This window comes from Bactrocera neohumeralis, chromosome 2 (assembly GCF_024586455.1).
Source record: "Bactrocera neohumeralis isolate Rockhampton chromosome 2, APGP_CSIRO_Bneo_wtdbg2-racon-allhic-juicebox.fasta_v2, whole genome shotgun sequence".
Classification (NCBI taxonomy): domain Eukaryota; kingdom Metazoa; phylum Arthropoda; class Insecta; order Diptera; family Tephritidae; genus Bactrocera; species Bactrocera neohumeralis.
Window position 1 is genome coordinate 29712444 of NC_065919.1, and position 20271 is coordinate 29732714.

At 38.4% G+C, this 20271-nt stretch overlaps 1 protein-coding gene across 3 annotated transcripts in view; it reads right to left on the minus strand.

Moving 5' to 3' along the window:
- Positions 1–20271, minus strand: part of LOC126767920 (zinc finger protein 704) — a 297974-nt gene that overhangs the window by 22496 nt on the left and 255207 nt on the right. For 2 of the 3 annotated variants that reach the window (XR_007669180.1, XM_050485706.1), the window contains exon 5: positions 2809–2862. The exons of the other annotated variant lie outside the window; for it this stretch is intronic. Coding sequence is in view for 1 of the 2 variants with exons in the window: in XM_050485706.1 (XP_050341663.1) it covers positions 2809–2862 (54 nt within the window). In the remaining variant the exon portion in view is untranslated. The remainder of the gene's footprint in view (positions 1–2808; positions 2863–20271) is intronic. 3 annotated transcript variants of the gene reach the window in all.

Consider the following 20271-nt stretch of genomic DNA (forward strand, 5'->3'; position numbering starts at 1 on the left):
CACAGTCCATTTCGCGTCGGGGCGGCGTGAAAAGTAAACCAGGTCATGCATATTTACAATGCAATTTATTCATTATGTACATGTGAGCAGCATACACGGCTATAGCAGCTTACAGCACATTGCAGCGTGGTGAGCGAGCATATGTATTTGAGCATATAACGTTGCACTTGTACATAGTTAAGCTTATATTGCGATACATATACATTTCAATTGTCCCACATAGGTTATACATATGTACTCGTATGTTTGCTATCATTCAATGCCTCAACCCAGACCTCGAAAAGTGCTTTAAAGTGCATTAAGTAGTTATGATTTATGTATCTGCGCTTTACATAAAATTCATATGCTATTTGTTATACATACTCACATTGCTTTTGTAATCGTTTCTGTTCGAAATTTTTACTTGCTAAGTATTATTTTCAAGAATAATTTCTATTCTAATATTGGGAAATTTATTTTTATTTCCTTTTTATTACAACAAAATATTTCGTTTTTTCATTATTATGATGTTAAATAGTCCGTTTAACAAGTATAAATGCTTGAAAAGTATGATTTTGAATGAGAAATTGTCAGCCTAGTTGTATGCTGCTTAAACAGCTAACGGTTTTTATAAATTCTGATATGGGTCTCAATAGAGATGATTTTTTTGGACATTTGGTAGATCGTATAATATTTTTACGACTAAAAAGGTTTTTTATTACTACGTTTTGGTTGGAAAGCGACTATAGATTACCTTGCTGGTGTAGTTACATACTCTATGTTTCAGCATAAATACAAGAGTTAATTATATATACAATTATTAATGCTATTGGAGCGACTTTGCTCCAAATGGGTATCTTTAGTAATAATTTTCACATCTTTCCTATATCAACCTATGATGTTGAGCCTTTCTTTAGAAAAATACTTTCTATAGAAAGCTTACATACGAAAAAGAATTATAAATTCCTTTCCCTCATGCCTTTCTGCACGCAATCTTTAACTTTTTACGTCAACCTTAATTTGGGCAACATGCATCCGCCTTTCTCAACTGAAGCTACAACAAATGGTTATCTGCTCTCATCTTGCTTAACTTTCCCTCCGAATTAGTTATATGTTACTTTTGTTTAGCATTTGCTGGTTATTACATGAATTTCCTGTTGATACTTTGAGGTTATGTCAAAGTTTGCGCTCTTATCGGGGCCACGTTGTTTTATTTTATTTATAGTGGGTTAAGTAACTGTAAATTTAAGCAAAATACCTATTGCTATGCTTGATAAACGTTTTAGAAAACATATTTTGGATAAAGGAGGCTGAAAGAAGTAAGTTTAAAAAAACGAACAAGGGCAGAAAAATAAATTTGTTTTCGAAAATACTGAAACGAAGGGATGTACAAGCAATGTTACACAATTCAAATGAGATCTATACATATGTTTTTTAGGATCTCCGTCTTATGGCTAACATTAAAGAGTTTTAGAGATTTATATTTTGTAATGCTTTTTGCTGGAGAGGAAATGATCGAAATCAATAGTGCAATAACCGTCCCAGTACTCTTCATTCTATCAAGACCATCTTCACGGTAATACAGTGCGTATGAGTAACTTTTTGAGGTAAAATCATTAAAATTTTTAATGAGAGTACAGAGTGTAAATAAATTCACTTTTAACGGTAAGTTGGTCCGTTTAATGAATTTGAATGTTCATACTAGTAAACCTTTTGCAGCTTTAAAAAGTATTACATTGTCTTTGATAAAAATATTGGACTCATGTATGAGTAATATGTAAAATATGTAAGTACATATTTACAACATGTATGTTATATTACATTCAAAATATTTATACGGAACAAGTTTTCATTTATAACTTAATGCATTTTACTTGGCGGAGATTTACGAATTGACTCCACGCCATAGCAGGTAAATCATAAAAAAGTATTGTAAACAATTCTCTAGTAAAAATGTTTAGTCATTTCGCATATCAAACATTTGCAAGACATGACCTGATTAATTCCGTTTTCAGAAAAGAAATTAGAAAAAAGCGCAAAGATTGCAGTGAAGTGTAAGAAGTTCGCTTAAGAAACCATTTGTGGGGTGGTGGCAGCTATGTTCGAATAATTTTAGACTTGGAGTGTGCCCAATTACATTTGCGTCGTTTATTCGTGCGAAATCGCGCTTACTCCTCGAAAATTTCACCAGCTGGCTGGAGCTGGAATCACTGGCTGCCGGTGATTTGCCAGTGAATTCCGTCCACTTAAATGATTGTGTAGGTGTGTGTGCGCTGTGCCCACACCGCCGCCCAACAAACTGGAATGGGTGCAATGGAGAAACATTAATTTCATGTAATTTCCCATTGTAATCGACATTTGCGCGCACGAATTACATTTCACGTGAAGAGAAAGAGGCGAATTGAACTGAAACGAAGCGCACAGAGCATTGAATTGAACTGCAGAGCAATGAAATGCAATAAAATCGGGCCGCAATGGTTAAACCAAATCGAGTTGCAGTTAATGGAGCTGTTGTGTTGGCCAACTCGCTTTGCATTTTCCACTGCTGCCTTAATGTGCCACTAAAATTATCTGCTCCGTTTTTCGTTGTCTTTGCTTTTCATAAGATAGCTTAAAACACGCCGTCGCCAATTTTCGAAATTAACAGAAATGGAAAGTCATAATTTAACTGTAAACCGAATTTGTGGTGCAAAATTGTGTTTCCTTATTTCGGCGCAAAATATTTACTTTCGTGGCAACTCGTGAAGCCAAAAATTGTATTGTTTGCGCTGGCTTAAGTCAAGTTGTTTAATTTCATGCTGAATTTCGATTACGAATGCTTTGACTTACGTTAAATTGAGATCCTATTTGCTGAACTTCTGTACTGACTTCAAAGGGACTTACCTGAAAATGAAGGAAATGAGAAAATATGTGAATTGGGACATAATTTGGTTATTGTAAGTATGATACATTGTGTGAAATTTACCAATGAAGTTAGATATAAAAACTTATAGTACAAAAATTATTTCGTTTTGCGTTGTCATTAATAGAGAGGTTGCGGTACAGCAGTTAAAATAAAGGCTCATTTTGAAACCTCATTATGTATTTGTAACATAATCTCTACTCAATTTGATTAAATTTTGATAATAAACCTTTAAAACTCGTTCTCAGTAATCCAAATTCAGTTGCTGTACTGTTTTATTCAGTTATGGTGATTTAGAATAATTTTGGCTGATATAAATGCGAATGTTGAGTGAAGGGAAAACAATTGAGATTCTAAGGATCATTCGAAAACAATTTTTAATGCTTTGCTTCCCAATTCATATTTTAAAAACGAAGTAAAGAAAGCAAAGGATATGTCAGAATGAAAGCCTAGCAAAATTTCTGTGTGAATCAGCCATAACTTTAATAATTCCATAATTGTCGTATGCATTTTTGAGATTTAAATGTTTGTAATAAAATACCCACAGACATTCTGAGTGATTTTGGAGATTTCTTATACCAAAAAAAATAACTACAATTATATTCAATTTCTCTCTTATCATGATTTATCATTCTTCTTTTCAGACGTGCGACTGTGAACTGAGGCTGAACTCGAGTTTGCGAAATTTCGAAGCAAGCAATACATTGTTTTGTATTTAAAAAACTAAAACTAAAAACATAATTTTATCTGTTTTTATTTACACTGATTTTCCAGAAGTTACTGATTTCTTAAAAAATAATAATAATTGTTGTTAGTATATTAATTTATTAATTAACTAATGGTGGTAGGTAAAAACAAAAAACAAAATTATAATAATACCAAAAATGTTGTAATCGGATATATTTTAATGTAATCGCAGCAATAATTGTGTGTCGTTGCTTTTGTTCTCAATTAAAATCAAGCGAGTGCTAATTAACTAAATGGCGAATGCAATTTAATATGAGTCAAAGCGTAAACAACCGAAATCTGCCGAGACAAGAGAAACTGAGGAGAAGGTGGGAAAGTAATTTTAAGTTAATGAATGCCGTTTCGTGTACATGCAATTAATCAAAAAATGCGAGAACTGTAAAAGGTATTAAATTAAAGGAGAAAGGGTTGATGACATGCGGCCGCTCGTCGGAGACAGACTGATATTGAAAAAATATGAACACATTTTATTAAATTATAAAAAACATATGTTTTTTTTTAATATATGAGGAAATGCGTGGAATATATGTATAATGTATACGTGGGTGATTTATTTCTTGGGTTCTTGAATAGAATTATATTCAATTCAAACTGTGGCAGGAGTCTTACTGACGTCACGAACACCAACACGCAAAATAGCGAAGGTGTAAAATTGAAATCATTGCGTAGGCATGTCTTCGTAGGCGTCAAGTTTCACAACAGAGGCGCACTTATATGTATTTAAACTGAGCAAGCAAGTGGCAATTTAAGTACGAAGACTTACTATGGAAAGCTCGGCTAAAAAGAATTTTAAGAACCGAGAAGCTAATAGAAATAATTTCAAATCTCATCAATGAAACATAAAAGTGAGGAATTTTATACAAAACGCTGCGCTTTGTTTAAGAAATTTGTTTCGTGCGTATCAAGCTCATTACTCATGAGCCCAATCAATCGTATGCAGGAAGCATAAGCCTTCTGTTAATCATTTATCAGCGGCATTGACATTGACATTGACATCGCTACACGCAATGTCGTTGCTACAATAACACAACAGCCCACGCAGGCAGGAACCCCCACTAACTTAGTTGAAAGAATATGTGTTGCTAGCGTCACCTACGCTTTTTTCGCAAAGCGTGCACAAGCGAAAGTTCGAAAGCCCAGTTGATACGAGTTTTGCGGGCAGAAGCGTAACTCTTACGTAGGCAGTCTGTCGTAAGTATTTATGCTATGCAACGAGCAGTGGGTGCATTACGTACACTTGGTGGTCATAAAAGACAAACGCACACAAGCCATAATAGAAACACCTTAATGTATAGAGCAGCAGAGAGCTGCAGCGAGTATGATAAAATCAGAACAAACGGTCGTGTCAGAAACACAATCAAATCAATTCAGTTTCGCATAGACAACATTGTTTATCAAATCGAGTAATCGCCAGCGTCAACCGAGCTGATGCAACACGAACAATCTGTTCTTCGGCAATCATGATCGTATCATGTCAGGTCATAGAGTTGAGACGATTGTTTGAATTGATGTGAAACTTTGGGTAAACTGTAAGTAAATCTACGAGTAAATCTATGGGTAAATCTATGAGTACAGCAAACAACAACAATTTTCTGCTGGACCGATTTGAATCATGTGTGGCAAAAAATGTACCAGCTTTGAAAATGTGCGCTTGTTACAAATTTTCGAAGCGTAAACAATGGAAATTCCATCAAGAACGTACATACATATATACATACATTTGATGTATGTATGTACTCGATGAAATTTCCATTATACATATAACATATGTATATACATACATACATGTGTATACAAACATACTTATGTATTTGAAATAGAACAGAAGTGCACTAGAGTATGTGTGAGGGGATGGAATACAAACCGAACGCTGTCGGTCATTTCAATCATTGAAGCATGAGTTGGCATCAATTCGGGTATTTTCTGCTGATGCGAACGATTCAAAGTTGTTCTCTATCGCTGATTTGAAGACAAACGGTTCGCTGCGTGTACATGAACCGAACTGACAGAATCAGTCAGAGTAATGGATCAATACTTAAGTATAAACAAAAATTTATTACTCGTTGCAGTTCTCTGCTATGTAGTAATGGTGGCGCCTTAATGTAGGATATGTACAGCTTAGAAGCGCTCAGACTACGTTCGAAGGAAACGAGGCGCTTAACCTTTTCCTCCGCAGACACGCAGCAACGACGCGTCACAGACAGAAGCAAGCAAATATTTAAACATAACATGTAGAGTAGGCAGAATGTGGCAGACGTTGAGACGTATCATTTGTATTGCTGTAGCCGAACTCGTTAAAAAAGTTTGGCCTACACATTTTTATACAAGTACACTCGTCGGCATCTAGAAGAGCTTAGTCATCCATAAAGCTTCTGCTGCAGACAAACGAGCTTTAAGATACGGGCCAATAGCCGCTGAAAGCTTCGTTCGCAGGCAATTGCGTGCCAACGTTCGAATTCAAGGACAAACGTCGAAGGATCAATGCGCGTGTGAGTTCAGATGGCAGGCACAGACGAAGTCAATGGAGAATTTTTAGGAATTTTGGCACTTTGAATGGTATACGGCTGTAGTGTCATGCACCTCCTGTGCCGAGCACGGAGTATCGAGTGCGGAGTCCCGACAGCTGTGGCCGAAATGAAAGCGAAAAGCGACGTGTGTTTGAGTTGGTGAGTTGCGTAAAATACAAGGTCGTTTTTTGGCCTCGAAAATGTGTCTGGCGCAAAATACTACTTCACTCACGGGCGTTTGCAACTGCCGCAGGAATGCGTTTGCGACATACAAGCAGACGCTAAATTATGCTTATGAATAAGTAGTTGCTCCGCGCTGGGCGAAGAGGGTTTCGGTAATGGAATTGATTTAATGAGGCAATTCATAGCTGCCGTTGACTGTGTCTGCCTTGGAGGTGTCATGACCGCTTTCATGCCCTTTGACATTTGTCATGACCTCAAGGGTGACGGCTGTATGCCGTTCCTGGTTGCTAGGATAAATGAGACTATGTGAATAGGCTGGGAGTACGCCAGAAGTATGCCGAATTTTCGGTATGGAATATAATATTTGAGTAATATTTTGAATATTAAGAAGACAGATAGTTTTAAAGAAACGTTGGAAAAGTTGGCGTTACAAAAATGCAATTTATACGCGCACGAGTATGACTACTCTGCAGACCAATTGTTTTTGCATAACAACTTGCAAATTTTCCGGTCTCAAAAGTTTATATATTTGGTTTTGCAATTTTTTGGTTAAATGTCCTGCCGGCCGGCGCCTTGACCTTGACGTTTGCGCAAAGAACGACGTAACGTTTGAAAGTTGAATAATCTTTATGACCGACATCGTTGGCTGGTGCCTATGTGCTTTGATGAGCACACATACAAACATATACAACACACATACACTCTTGTGAGCTTTTAAAAATTGCCTAGTACTACAGTGCGTATACGCAATCTGTGTGTGACAATTCGCACAATTTGGAAAATAACTAATGCAGCGTATAACGGCGAACGTCTAGACAGTTATTGAAGGTTATCATGACGAGGCAAATGAACCGACGAACATACGAGTGCTGATTTCGTGCGGGACAACGAACAGCGGCAAGGAATTGCGTTCACACACACACAGATAAGAGCAGAGACGCCGCCGATTTTTTCGACAATCATTTTTGCTTAGGAATTACACGGGGCTCGTAGGCGAATTTGTTTGAAGGGCACAAGTGCGTACAAAATATGGAAAAATAACGAGGGCTGAGTTGGAACCAAATTTAGACTGTTAAAGGGCGCTGTAGCGGCTGGGTTGAAAAGCAGCACGCAACATATTATTTATATGGTAGTGACTGCGCTGCGACTGTCGGCGGTTTTGCACCTAGAATCCAATTATGGTTTTTGCGGCTTATTGAACTCTAACAAATTTACGGTTGACCCAGCGCAGACGGTGTGGAGGCGTCAGTAGCTTTACATTGTAATTATTAAAAAATGTTATTGTTATTTTTGGACTTACCCTATCGAAGTAAGTTGGCGCCACATCTCGGCAAAGCAGCTATGAAGTTGTTTTTTCATATCACACACATGCATACAGATATACATATGGATGTGCTTGTGAGTGCAATTCAATATTACAAAACGCCGACAGAGCTGCGGATATGCCTTTGGCATTCTCGTACGTGACTAATGTCAGTTCAGAAGTATTAAAATGAAATTAAAAATTACAAAAGGAAAAAACATAGAGTTTTGTACTCGAAGCCACAAACAGCGAAAATGCATTAACCTGATTTTTCGGTTTCAATTTCGCCGCATTGTTAATATAAGCGTGCTTTTAGCCTCTGCCAGGCAAAATCAGGTTGGCTAAGGGTGACTAAACTGTGGGGCTACCGCATTGCAATGGTCGAGCGGTCGGTGGCACCAGCGTCGAAAGTGCGTCGTGGGTTCAATGAACGACAACAGAGAATTTATTTTACGCAGCAAGCGTAATCGACGGGAAGGAGAATTATGTCTTTTCGCTTGCACAACTTCTTCAGTGCATATTTATGGATTTCGAGTTAAAAAAAAATCGTTAACATTAATTCGAATTAAAATAATATAGCATGTTAATATTAATCAAATAGCTTGGCTAATTTTCCTGCGCATGGAATATGCAATCATGTAAATAAGCTTACATAAGCACCTAAAATAATTGAGTAATGTAGAAAGGTCCCACAACCGTCGCCATTTAATTGCATCATAGCTGCGAAGTGACAACTTCGAACTTCTTATTTCTACATTATCTGTATGACACAATGTGGCGCGCAAGCCAAAACTCATATGTACATACCTATTCACATGTTGCTTCACCGCTTCATTTCTTATCTGCTTGTTTCGTATTGCCGAGGTGTATGGGCTTTGAGCCGGAAGTTAAGTGCGCAGAAAGCATACTTTCTAGATATTTTCAAATTGCAAAATTACAACAATTGCAACACCACCAAGAGGTTTGTTATTATTCGAAACTGTTTTTCGTAGCAGTTGAAATTCGTCAGCAGTTAACTGCTTGTAGGCTGTAACGAGTAAAAACTTGTTCGAGTTGTCTTGGAAAGCCAAAGAGTGTATGTTCTAGCCCGACAGTTTAGCGGAGGTTATTTTTTTACCAGTTTGGTCTTTGCTAAGTGTAGAGCTGAAGTCGTAGACCTCATCTATAAGCAAACAGCTATATGACAACGAATATAGCTGGTATTTTGATCCGGTCATGAATCGAACTACTAAAACTAAGTATTGGGTGAAGCAATAAAATTAATTGCGTAAAGTTTTTGCAAATCCAGCCTTATACTCGTATGCATAGATGGTTGGAGCAAATCCCCAATTGTATTTCTAATTCAATAAGAACTTGTGTAAAACTGCCTTCAACAACCTAAGGCTTACGCGATACTTTCTTTACAAAATAACTTTGCGCTGTTGTTGTAATTATTGTAATTCTAAAAAATTGGTAAATGTGCACGCTCGTTCAATTAAAATGCATATTTACTTTGGAGCGGGTATTGTAATGGCGATAGCGTGTGAAATGTGTCATAAGATAGCCAACAACAACAACAATAAGAAATCATTAATCTCTATCTAGCTGTGAACGTCGCAATGTGTGAATGTGTACAATTAATATGGCAATACACTTGTTGTTGTTGACTTTTATTGCAAACTACAGCCGGGCAGTTCGTTAGCCGACGCCGCCAAGTTGAAGGTCATCAATTTCACTAAATTCGCGCGGAAATTGCCTGCTTGGGCATTCACCGCAAAACTGCTTAGAACACATGCTACAATACATACAAACAAACATACACACTTAGACACCGATGCTTACATGCTTATATAACTGCATAGACATGCATATGCATATATGTAGATTTTATGGCCGCTTAAGTAATGCTCGCGAAAACAAACAACAAATGCATTACGTGTTTATATTTACATACATACCAACATACACACGGACTTACAAACATTCCGACAGCGAAAAGTGCAAGTCTGAGCATTTGGCCGCTGAAATTTGTGCATACTAAATATGCATGCGCCGCTTAGGAAGTGAACTAACATTTGCGCGTGTGTGTGTGTACGTACCAGCTGAACTGGCGAATAGGCGGTGCGAGCGCAGCAATAAAAATTTCGCATTTTCTGACAGCCAGTTCAAATAGTAAAGCGCAGCAACATACATACATATGTACATATACATATGCGCGAGTAGAAAAGCGGCAGCGGCGGAACAGCGTTGAAATAACGCCAACGCCAATCGAATAACAGCATTAATGCACTTGACAATGGTAATGGTAATGACAATGAGAACGCTGTTACCCGGCGAAACGACCTTGGTGACAATGACCCCAAAAGTACTCACACACACACATGCAAACGCATAGATAAACACAAGCGCATACTTATAGCAGACATTAGACAAATAACTACTGCAAGCCTCGCGCTCAGTGCCACAAAAACAACGTTCGTCAATGCGCGGGCGAGAAGGAGGGTGCGCTTTGTTGGCGTGTTTATTTACAACCACCTCAGGTGCTGATAATTCGCTTTGCGGTCGCAACCAATAAACAATTTTGTAGTTTTTATTGCATTTGAAATCTATTATAATATCCGCTACGCAACCAGAAATAATAATTAGAACAAATGTGAATGTTTCCTGATAAGATAACAGTCGACGGAAAGAGTGTGTGTGCATTAAACGCCTTTGATATAAGATGGCATTTAGTTCATGGGGAGAGTTGGAACCACCGGGACTAAAATCATATCACTCTACTATATCCTCGCTATTGCGCTGTGTGTGCCCATCCTGTACTCTTGATGAAGTTCATCTACTCAGAGAGCTTTATACGTGCAACTTCCAAGATATCGCCAAGAAATCTTTGGCAGAGAGTTATAAATATTTTCCTATGTATATAAAGCCTTGCATTCGCATAGAAAATATTTTACAGAATCTTCTTCTTCTACCTAACGGCAGCTACTGTAATAATTCTGGCATGTCTGCCAATAAGACAGAGACCAGTCAGACCCCTACTAGAGTTCATATATCATTACTTTTTAATTTTAATAGTCGGCATGTTTGGCCCATATTCCATTCATTCCATGCTTGTCTGCTGGTTGAGAAAATCAGGGATAGTCTCCATAAAGACTCAGCTATATCTATAACATGATTGTTGATTAAATATCAACAAGTACGCTGAGTCATATACTTACATATATTACCTTTTTATGGAAGTCTAATTGTAGGCTGGCGCCAGCTCTGGTTAATTCAGCTGTGTCACAGTTACCAGGAACATCACTGTGTCCTGAAACTCATTGCAGCTTTATTTTGAAATAGGATGTTCACTTTCTTCGATGCAATAAACTAACTCTAAGAGACTTTAGTGATTTTAAAGTCGCTTGGATAGCTGTTTATATAAATATGTTTCTTCTTGTAGGCACCCTTTTTCTTAGGATTTTTTCTTTAACTGCTGTGATCTACGCCTGGAAGACACTGCAGTGTTCTGCTAGTCGGTGGGCGATTCTGGTATCTGATTTTGCTGAACACCACCCCTCAATAGAGAAGTATGCAAGTTGCAAACATACATACATACATATGTATGTATGTAGTATAAAAACGATCAAGTAGAAAGATCTCGAACTCTCTGCTTAGCTGGTAATTCTGCTTTAATATTTTCAAAATTATGATTTTCGTTTCTTCTCAATTACAATACGCAATGTTTTCCGTTTCCCTTTCTGCTATAGTTGGCAATTCTGCTTCCCAATTACTATTTAATTACCATCAAAATAACTTGGAATTACCATTTTCTGGCCGATAATTACTCAAAATATACATATGTATGTAACTTAATCCGTTCGCCACTCTGTATGCAGCCTAAGGGTTTCTTGGTTAGAAAGTAGTTGTATAAATACAGGAATTAAAATGTCAAGTTTTGGCAATAAATGTAAATAATTTTAACTTGTATTCCTATTTACTCTGACGTCACAGCTTGGCAGTAACAGTTACCTTTTCAACAACAACCGTAACCGCTAGTTTAGTCAACAGTACATTATACATACATACATATGTGAGCCCATACTTATCATTAGTGCGACAATACTGCTTAGACGTGAAGAAACAAACAATTAAAGCAACAATGAGCAAGTACGGGGCGTCGGAGCTTTAGAGATGTGCTTCTTAATCACATTTTAAGTTTAAAATGTAAAATTGTTACTTTGTTCCGAAACTAAATGCTAGATCACAAGCGGACACAAATAAGCTCACGAACTACATTGTGGTATATATGTATGTATGTATGTAGTCACGCTTCCACTATATGCCTGTTAATATTTACATACCACTACATGTAGGTGTGTATGTGTGGACGTCTATGGAGTAGTGCTTGTAGTCTGCCTGTGCTTTTAGTCGAGTTCAATGAAGAAGGAAATATACAAAATAAAAAAGCGACTACGCAATTCAAAACAAACACCGGGGTTGTTGCCTGATAAGCAAAAAAGTGAAATGGCAATGAACGGATTTTGAACAAATAGCAAGAACAACAACAATAGCATCTACGAAATAATAACTAAAATGCTCGCCAAAGTGTTGACACGACAAAGGCGACAACAACAATTCAACAACAACAAAATAAAATTAAAATATGAACACACACATGAACTGACTTATCGGGCGTGTTTCGTGACATAGCGGGTTCAATGAAATTATACCGTTAGTGCAGCTTTCGCTCTAATTCTAATTGAAACTATGACTGTGTGTGCACGACCAGACGATAGTAAACTGAGAGCTGCCAAAATAGATCAAATGACGAATGAATTGCTGAAACTTTTTAAAATAAACAAATATCTGGTGATTTGACTTTCTAATCAATTAAACGTTTCAGTAATTAATTTATGCGTACTAAGTCAATTTGAGGCGCAACAACAAATAGCAGAAAGGCAGCGTTGCCATACCGATAAGAGTATTTGAACTAAGTGCAGTCCGCAATTTTCTGATTTTTAGATAATTATGGGGTTAAAAGTCTTGTTCTTATATGACGAAATATAAATTAGAAATTATCGAATTTGTTTTGGCTTAAAGTACGCTATAGGGTCGTAACGTCATTATTCAATCAGGCGACAAAGTTACTCGGTAACTAAGCTTCAAAGCAACAATCTACTGTTCGGCTTAAAATCTAACTTTTGTTTACGAGCTTTACACGGATGTACTTTATCAGCATATCTTATGTACAAACATACATATGTATGCCATGATTCCGTTTTTATATTTCCAGCTGTTTCGAGTTCTTACAATCACACTTGCACGTCAAGGGCCCCCTGAATAAAGGTAATTCTCAAGAATTAGCTCAGCGATTGCCATTATAATTATTACAATGTCAATGCCATACATATATAAGGTTAATAAAAAGAAAATGTCGGCGTTTGCTAAACAATATTTAAACAAACCGTATTGGTTTTGGGAAAACATTGTGTTCACCGACGATTCAAAATTTAATAAATTTGGTTCGAATAGATCACGAAAAGTGTGGAGAAAGATCAATTCGGAAGGACAAAATGTATTGCAAAAGCACTGTGGGGGTAATGTAATGCTTTGCGGGTGTATGGTTATGAGTTGCATTTCTATGGAGCATTGGAACATTTGAGGAAAAAATTTAAATTTTAAGTGGATTAAACTTTATTAGGATACCGACCCAAAATACATGTCTTATCTTGTACATGAATGGTTGTTATGGAAATAAAAATAACTCCATAGGTCCCGCAATCACTAGACATTAATCCTATTCAAAATATCTTGAACTTTTTGGAAAACCGTATTCGAAAACATCGAATTTCATCAAAAATAAGGCCATATTTGGTTCGAATAGAAATGTTGTCAATATAAAATGTTTCAAATGTATGTTCCATAAGGCCAGGAAGAGAAAAATTCCATTCTTCTTTCTTTATGCCCAGAATAAGTTATCCAAGTTAGACCTTTTTATGGCTTTAGATTGGCTTCACCTCTTAACACCAATACAATTAAATATTACTTATAAAAAAGCGAACTTGAAAATGTTATCACTTATTTCGATGATCTATTTTTGATTTAGTTTGTTTTCGTTAAATGCCTTAGAGCTCACAGCTATTTTTTCGACCTACTCCGTAAGTGTAATTCTCATTTCAATTCAAAGACATGGCTTCAATACCCAGGTTTACTTCCTTTTGTCAGCCAACAATTTGCGCAGCTGCTAGCTTACATTGTTGCCACTCTTTTATAAAAAAATTCGTACATACATATACATATGTATTTGTATGCTGCTCTGTTAGCATACACTGCGTCCCGACTGTCAACTGCCGCGGCAAGTTGCGTGCGATTCGTGTGAACCTAGGGATTTCCGGTATTACAGTCCGATAGATAAATAGTTATGTTATAAGTTTATGTGTACATATGTACATACTTATATCTATACACATGTATATATGTGCGTGAGTCTATAAGCAGTCCACCAACTGCTTTGCAGCATACACCTATCCACTCCACCGCTTTGCTTTGGCACTTCTTTCGAGCTCGGCACCAGCTTCAATATCTTTCCATCAAACACTACATTGCATGTGTGTGTGTTACTATTGTTATTGTACACCGTAGGTAAATCTCGTTTTTTGCCACGTCAGGAAAATTGTATCGCTTCGCCAGAGCGATCGGGTGATTTTCCTGCATTGCAATTCTTCAGGTTATTGACATTTTGTTGTATTCAACCTTTTATGTACACGTTGCCAGCATTGTTGTTGTTGTAGATATTGTTGCTACTTCGTGCATATACATACATATGTATGTTTAGCGGTACATACAAAGGCACATGTTTCCCCTTCATAATTTTGAGGTGTTCCAAACGGCCGGTGTTGTTGCTAGATTCGGTAGGATCCAGTGGCTCAGGTTCAGGGCACACGCTTCATATTTTGCATCTGTATATGTGTAGCTGTGTAGGCCTGCAAGAGGGTGCAAGTATCCGCTTCATCACGAGGGTGCAACACCCGGATTAACTTAATGTTGGTGACCCTTTCTTGCTTGCATTTCCTTCGCCCCTTCTCCGCTCTACCTTCCGCACAGCAATGCTTGTCTTTTTATAACCCTCATTTTTCGTTAAGTATACTAAGTATTTGACACGATTTCAACACGTTTCTATTTCTCTTTTGATGTTTCTACTTATCATACGCATACATATACATATATACTTGTATGTACATATTTTTTCTAAGAGGTACTACCCCCTGTAATGAAGCCGGGTTTGGACATAACAAGTGCAATTCTTGTAAATCCGCATATACTTACATAGTTTCCTCACCTATGGATTAACGTATGTTGGTGTTGTAGTAAATTTTCTTCAAGTGGAAACATGTTTCGGTAGAAATATGTCACATTTTAGCCAAAAAAACATCATCGATAAATATATCGATCTTCGGAGAGTACAAAATTTGTTCTTCAATCCGTCGAATCCACGTCCTCTGAATCTTGCCAAAGATTTTTATCAGAGATATAGCTGATTTATTGCACTCATATGGTGCAGTGCGCATTTACTCATTTACGCAATAAGAGCATTTACGTTAGGCTCGACTTTCAGCTTCCATTCTGCAGGCACCTAAAACCACAAGGGGGTATTGCAGACCCAGTGAAAAATATTTATCAATACTTCTTATACATTATTTTATGGAGAACTTACGTCGTAATAGCTTATGTCCTAGAACTGTTAGGTGACCACGATGATCTTTCCCTCTCCACATACCAACTAAATTACGAGTATAGCGGTAAAGTCATGGGCACATCAATATGGAAACCTTTATGTGTGCACGACAAAAGTGAAAAGGAAAGCCGACGTGGAAATTTATGTTTATGCTCACAGAAACCAATACACGAGGGTTGTCGGAAAAATTTGTAGCAAGACAGCACCGTTACTGTTAATTTGTTGTTGGAAGCTATTGTCTCGGACTGCCATATTATGATACCTCGCTTAGTACACGGTAGTAGTTCAGAGTGAGCGAAAACGCTCAAATTAAGTTACCGAGAACGCAAATAATTAAACCGTAAGCTAATATAGTGGCAGTAAGTTTGAATTTCATTTCCGTAAATGCAAACCGAAAATGTCCCATATCGGCAGTCATTGTCCTCGCATGTTCTTACTTCTAATGTTACAAGAAAGCGTAGCAATGTAGAATTGACACCGCCGTTCCGCTGGCATCGCTGGCGAGCGTTTCGGCGTGGTTCTGTTAAGTTCGTTGTACAGAACAGTTTTGTTGGCGATAAATCGCAAAAAATGCGGTAAACTTCAAAATAAAAGCACCCCTCGTGAAGTACAGCTAACTCCGCTGCCGCGCCGCGGAGACATAAAAAGTAATCCAACGCTCTTCAAATGCGTTGTGAAAGTATTTGCTGAGGTGCGCTGTTAGCAGTGGCCGGGGCAACTAAACTGCCGCTGCGGCTTTGAAGGCAATTGTGGTTGCTGATTTTAAGTGTTCCAGGGTTGGTCGGCGCTAATTGAAACTTAGACGAGCTGCGCACGAGTGGCTCAGCGCGGCCGATACGGCATTTAAAGGCTTTTCGGTTTTGCCACCGGCGGGGGCATGCCATTGTCCATGATGGTAAATGACAAAAGCGCGTTGGTCGACCCTTCGTATGCTGCAAGTGAGTATTTATCGCTTTGAGTGCACTTTGTTGTGTGGAAACACCAGCGATTGTAGGCGTGTTGGCATTTCCTATTCCCCTAACATGGCATATGGCTTTATGGGCTATTCGGCATAATAACGACTGGATTAACTGCATGAGAGCATTTGGAAACCATAAATGTGTCAAGTTAATGTTGACGCAATTGTAGTCGATTGTACATAAATTGATTTTTCTTTTCACATTACCGTTAAACTTACTTATATATTTGTGGAAAAGTCGGTTTGGAGTCGAAAATTAATTGGTATTATATTTCTTGGAAAATTGTATAAGTACTTCGAAATGAATAAAACCCTTGTGAAAAGCTTAGTTCAAATCAGTAGATTTTCCGCAATCTCTGTTGAGCCTATTAAAACTTAATTTTTGTTTTAATTAAACTAAAACTTATAAAAATTGTACAGACTAATATAAAGAAATTAGATTTTTCGAAATGCTATATGGCATCAGAGTGAGAGAGAGTAGCTCTTATATGTATAAGTATGAACTATAACAGTGAAAATGGCGTATATTGAGAGTTAGCAAAAAGAATCATATCTGAGGATTTGAGGAAACTAAGTTCTAGATTCTAGTTCAGGAATGAACCCTTTTTATATTTTTTTTTGGGAAATGAGATAGAAAAGAGCAAAGCGAAGCACTCCAGTCAGGGGCAACTGGAGTCGCTTATACGTTCTTATTATTAGCATATCCTTTTTAAATGCTCCGTTCCATTTTGCTTCGGATGATATGTACATACATATATGAATGTATGTATACAGATGTATGTGAGTGCCGCCGTTTCAGCATGCAAGAACTTGTGTGAGCGCTGGCTTTCGGCAGCTTTCTACTAATATGCATATAAGCAGCTCTTTGTATGTATGGACTTATGTCAATGAACTTAGATTGCAACGCCCCTTGTAAACAGAATTTGTGCGGGTTAAAAAGTAATTCAAAATGGCAGTGGCACGAAGGCAGTACGAGTGGGGCAACAACGGCAACAAATTTTGGAATAAAACTTTCACGAGAATGCAACAGTTTTTGGGTCAAATTTTACAACAACGAAAAAGCTATAAAATATGCTGCTCACACGCACGCATATACAGAAAGTTGCAAATGCCACATGTATGTATGTGTGTGTGTATGTACAAGTGGGATTTTTGCTGTTGTATAATTACAAAATATTTGATGTTTACAATGCGCCATGTGGAATTGTAGCTGCAACTAGCAATTGTTGCAACAATTATAGCGCAATAACTCATGCATGCACATGAGCAGTCATATGAGCGCACATGTGTATGTGTTTGAGTGTGCACCGCTTAACTTTGCGCATAGTAATAACAGCAACAACAAAAGGAAAAACAATAGAAGTGCAACAAATGTTGCAAAGTGTGCATTGGCAATAGCGGCCTCCTACAATTCAGCGCCTTCACCTGCCCGCACCGGGCCAAGTGGTAGCACCATCTCTGCCGCAACCAAATGTGCTTGTTTGTGCAACGTTGACAGTGCAACATGCTCGTGTTCATGTGCAGTAGCAATAACAATGATGCTTTCTGTTGATACACATTTGTGGCAAGACGAGCCAGTGCACGCTGCAGCCGTGGATGCAACAAACAACAAATAACAAGCAACAACACGAAACGGGGCGCTGGTGGCACGATGCGCACAAATGTAAACAAAGCGTAGTAAATAGCCAAGTGGCGTGGAGTTAAGAGTTGAAAGTTGTGCCGGTTGCCACATTTACTCGTATTGTTGTTGTTGCTGCTACTGTTACTGCAGTTTTGTTGCCAGTTAATGGCTGAAGCAACAGAAACTGCGCGCGTTGTGCACCGCCAAATCCTGGTCCCGGTGTATGCGATCGTACGCGGGCCGGCCGGTCGTTGCTTTGTTTATTAGCAGCTTGTTGTCGTTTGTTTGTTGTGAAGACAGTTACATGTATGCACGTAAGTAGCGTTGTTGTTGCCACACGGCAGTTGATTGCATGACAATGTTTGGTTTCGCGCATTTTTTTCATTATATATAAGTGTGTGTGTGTGGAATACTATAAAATATTATTTTGCTTTTCTTTGGCTTTTGCCCATTACTGCCGATTTGCTATCACGATTACGTGGCCGCTGTTCGTCACTTTGTTGCTTTTGTTACTTTTAACTCTTCTATTTGCTATGTTCAAGTTTTTGTTGGTTTCGCTGTCCTAATATGAGGGCCCAACGCGACAAAGACAATGACTTTGACGTGACAATGATTTTGGCCTGACATTTCGTTGTTGTTGTACGCTTTTTTCTATTGTGCATTAGTGGCAAGGAAGTAAATTGTAGCGAGTGGAAAGTCGTTTGCTTTCGTCTAGTCTTCTTCCAATAAAAAATAAACACTAATACACATATCCGAGTATATAAGCAGTATTATTGTTGTACATACTTACATAAGTACACACAAAAATACCACCATCAAATATTAAACATAACTCGCAAAGCCCACTAAATGATTTAGTTGTTGCTGGCGCTGCTTTAAAGTAAGTCGCCAGCATGCCTGCCCGGCGTGGTACTTTAATGGCCAAGCCGACACAATGGCCCTACGCGCCGATCCAAGTTCACAGCGCCCCACCGGCACTTACTCATATCCGTAATCCGCAATCATCGCATTAAAAGAATATTAGCTGCTATGCGGTAATGATCGCGGAAAAATGAGGACGATGACGCATACGCGCGTAAATGCATTTCAAAGTGAAGCCCACAACAAAAACAATAAATACACATATTATAAAAATTAATTTGCGCTTTACTAAGAATCGGGGCATTGCCATTTCACCGCTTGTTGGACAAGCACGGCGCACAGTCGTGCACATACACACACGCAGCGTCGGCGAAGAGTGTATATTTAGTGCGTCGCGTAGCGTCGCTGTTGGCTTGTGCCCGCTGACGTGCCGGCCAATTTATCGTTCAATCTCGACTTCGCTCGTTGCATTATTTACGGTGATCTTTGTAACGACATACTTATGTAAAGCTGTACAAATGGACGCAACGGTCGTGTGGACACTAGTGACTGAAAAAATTGGAATCGGAAAGATACTTATATTGGAGATTAAAAGAAGAGCAGTCGAAAAGGTACTGAGTTAAGCTCATAGACAAAGACTGGCTGCTGGCAAATGTCTTCGCAGCGCAAAAGTGTTTTGGAGCGCTGAAGGCAAGCTGCTAAAAAACAAAAATTAAAATGGAACTAAAAGAAAGCGAAGTAATAAAAACCAGTGAAAGAAGTGGAAGCCCCAGACCAGCATATCGCAACAGTCGAAGGAGTCGCAAGCTACATACATAAGTATATTATAGGAACCCATTCGAGGCTGTCCGTCCGCCTACATGCATAAGCATACAGGCTGCAGTTTCGTAGCTGCGGCGATGAATTGGAAAGACAGCGTCTTTTGCCTGTTGAAAAATTCATCCACGATACTTCAGAATTCGCCCTTTACGATTACAATCACGCACACACACGAGCTCTCAGCGCTCAGGGCATGTGAGCGCGGTTTTGCTTTCTGTGCTGCACATGTCAGTGGCGACATCGTGTTGGCGCGCGATTTACGATCAAACGCAAGCCATTGTACTCGGCATGTCAACAACGCAGGCGAGCGGCAGCGGAGGTGGCTGGCTCACAGCAGTGCAGAAGTACCGGGTAGAGATGAACATAGCATCGGTTTCGGCATGGCTCTTCTCTTGTTCGTTGTCTGCTCTTGATCGGTCATCATCTGATTCTTCTTAAAAAAATGCACATTTTTATTTAATTTGTTACATTTTCTTATGACTTTTGTTTTTGCACATTCGGCGCGCTCCGACTTCGGCACACACAATGTAGTCGCAGACATGCAGACATGCGCTCGATCGGTTCCCTGATCGCGCGGCTGAGGTAAATAAACGCTGGAGCCATAATAAATGCGTAATTTGTTGTTTTCAATTTTTGTTTCTGTTTTTTTTTTGGTTTGCTTTTTAATTCCCTGTTTGTTTCCCTCTTTTAGTTTT